Source organism: Chlamydomonas reinhardtii, chromosome 12 (assembly GCF_000002595.2).
Source record: "Chlamydomonas reinhardtii strain CC-503 cw92 mt+ chromosome 12, whole genome shotgun sequence".
Classification (NCBI taxonomy): Eukaryota; Viridiplantae; Chlorophyta; class Chlorophyceae; order Chlamydomonadales; family Chlamydomonadaceae; genus Chlamydomonas; species Chlamydomonas reinhardtii.
The window spans coordinates 6,603,954-6,606,234 of record NC_057015.1 but is presented as its reverse complement, the minus strand read 5'-3'; the positions used below and the strand labels follow the sequence as shown (position 1 = coordinate 6,606,234).

General features: G+C 57.0%; 1 protein-coding gene across 1 annotated transcript in view; it reads left to right on the top strand.

The window, feature by feature from the left end:
* The first annotated feature begins 827 nt into the window (after window positions 1-827).
* CHLRE_12g539141v5 (uncharacterized protein) overlaps window positions 828-2,281 on the top strand; it is a 1,941-nt gene continuing 487 nt past the window's right edge. The window contains exons 1-2 of the mRNA XM_043068705.1: window positions 828-1,808; window positions 1,966-2,281. The exon at window positions 1,966-2,281 is cut by the window's right edge and continues 487 nt beyond it. Of these exons, the coding sequence (XP_042918800.1) occupies window positions 1,598-1,808; window positions 1,966-1,970 (216 nt within the window). The 5' untranslated portion in view covers window positions 828-1,597 and the 3' untranslated portion in view covers window positions 1,971-2,281. The remainder of the gene's footprint in view (window positions 1,809-1,965) is intronic.

The following is a 2,281-nucleotide window of genomic DNA, read 5'->3' as shown; positions in this document are numbered from 1 at the left end:
TGGAGAGTGCCAAGGAGTAGGGAAGCAGAGGGCTAACTGAGTATGGTGTTGTTGGTGAGTTGGACTGGGAACATAAGGCAGGTGACCTCCTCGCTGCCCTGCCGCCGTTGGTCTCTTGGGCACGAGGTGAAGTACATTGATGCAGTCAGTGGAATGCAGTAGTATTGGTGCGTGGGGGCAGTTGACATGGGTTGGGCACTTGGTACAAAATGCAGCAGGCTGATGTGTGTGGTCACTGCTAGGGCGGGGCTTGTATATCAAGGCGGCATCATGTAAAGGAGACACTTTACAGGCCACAATGAACAACCCTAAACCCAGGCTGGCAGGCGGGCTGGGCGGGGGCTGGGCGGCATGCAGCTGGGCGGGGGCTGGGCGGGGGCTGGGCGGGCCTGGGCGGGGGCTGGGCGGGCCTGGGCGGGGGCTGGGCGGCAGGCGGCAGCTGGGCGGGCCTGGGCCGCAGCACGGTAACCAAGCGGTCACTGCACGGTAACCAGTTGGTCCGACACTGGTTACCACGCGGTCTGTTAACCGCTGGTAACCAGTGAGGCGGTCTATTAACCGTCGGTCTGCGGCCTCAAGCCCAAATAAACCGATGGTAACCTGAGTGCCAAACCGGCCATTCCTCCCGGGATAACCGCTGGGTAACCAGCGATTAACCGATGCTTTAATAGGGGCTGGAACGGTAGGGATGGCCCTACAATGGGTGCTTATCATTCTCTTGATAAGCCTTACAAACGAGTTCCCGCCGGACAGCCCCCGGCTGCGGACGAGTCCCATCCACCCTCCTGGAGTATCACAGGCTCTCGTAGACCACTGGTCTCGATCTCGTGAGCTGTCTCAGACAACAGGAGACCATGGGTGGGCTCACGCAGCCGAGCTCCGGCGGAGCCGGCAACAAATGGCGCCATTGTGCTACACTTCTCTCCCGGAAGCCCTCTATGACCCCCAAGCTTGCCCGTTAGCGATTGCTAGGTATCAGTATATCAAACGTAATAACCAGTCTACAGCAGTGCACTCACACGAGACAGAACGCCCTCTGAACAAGCTTCCGACAATATGGCAGCAATACTCAAGAAAGCCTGATATACACTACCAAAACCACTCGGATAAACAACAAAACAAGAAAGAAACCTGCACCGCCCAAGCCTTCCCCAGCGACCTGCCCTCCCAGACACAAACAAACTACATGGAACACTCATTAGATACGCCCAGACAAGAAGAATACCAATTTGGTAGAACAAACCGAACAAAGGTTAAATACCGACACGCGACTGACCCCCTCATAGGGCCCCTCGATAATCAATCGAAAGAAGGAGCACTACCACTACATTACAATAGGATATGGCACCCTCCAAAACTCGTTGAGAGCCAATGCAAATCTACACTACACCTGGGACGAAGCAATATACAAACAAGAATGACACCCGCAAGCTTTGCTAGTGCCTCACTTAACAATACTCGCTGCTATGGCCAAAGCCTATGCCTGCGGTCCCTACACTCGGCGTCCGCCCAGCGGATCGCCAGCGCAAGCCAACACTGCGAACCATTTAGCGCCTACAAGACCTCAAACACCTCACAGCGCCTATCCGCGCTTCCAATGCAATCAGTAGGGACGCATGGCATCACGCAAGCGAGCTGCGCCGTGAAGCCCGACACGCCGGGCAAGCAGCACCCCCTGCGTGTCGCCTTCGACGTGCTGCAGCTCGAGGCATGGTACAGGCTGGCCAGTGCGCGCGCGCCCTGCATCACCACAAAGGCTGGGCCCGCCGTGACCGCGGCAATGGACACCGATGACGAGGAGAGAGCCGGTGAGACGGGGCAATCAACGCTCCCTACTCAGCCCCAACGCAGCAACCACTCACCTGTGTACCCTGATGCCGACAAAGCAAATCTGTGCCCCACCTGTCTGCAACCACAACCTGTACCTAATCCTGCCCAAATTGTACCACACCGGTCACCATGCAGCCTAAATCTACCTAGCGACACCTGCGACGCCATACGCAAGGGACCTGGACCCCTCCGGCTGGACTCACCCAAAGGAGGACTGCTCCCTCGCGTGGATGGCGCTGGGAAGCTGGGCCAGCAAAACACCGGTACGACGCCAAGGGCCTGGGAAGCTATGAACAGCATATTGCGGGAAAACGCCACTACGCCCTGCTGTGAGCTAGATAACAACCAAAGGACGAAAGGGTGTGCTCATAGTAAGGAAGGAGATGATAGAGCCGATGGATGGACAGCTTTATGGGTCTACAACGCCGTGACATTGAAAGGCGGAGAGATT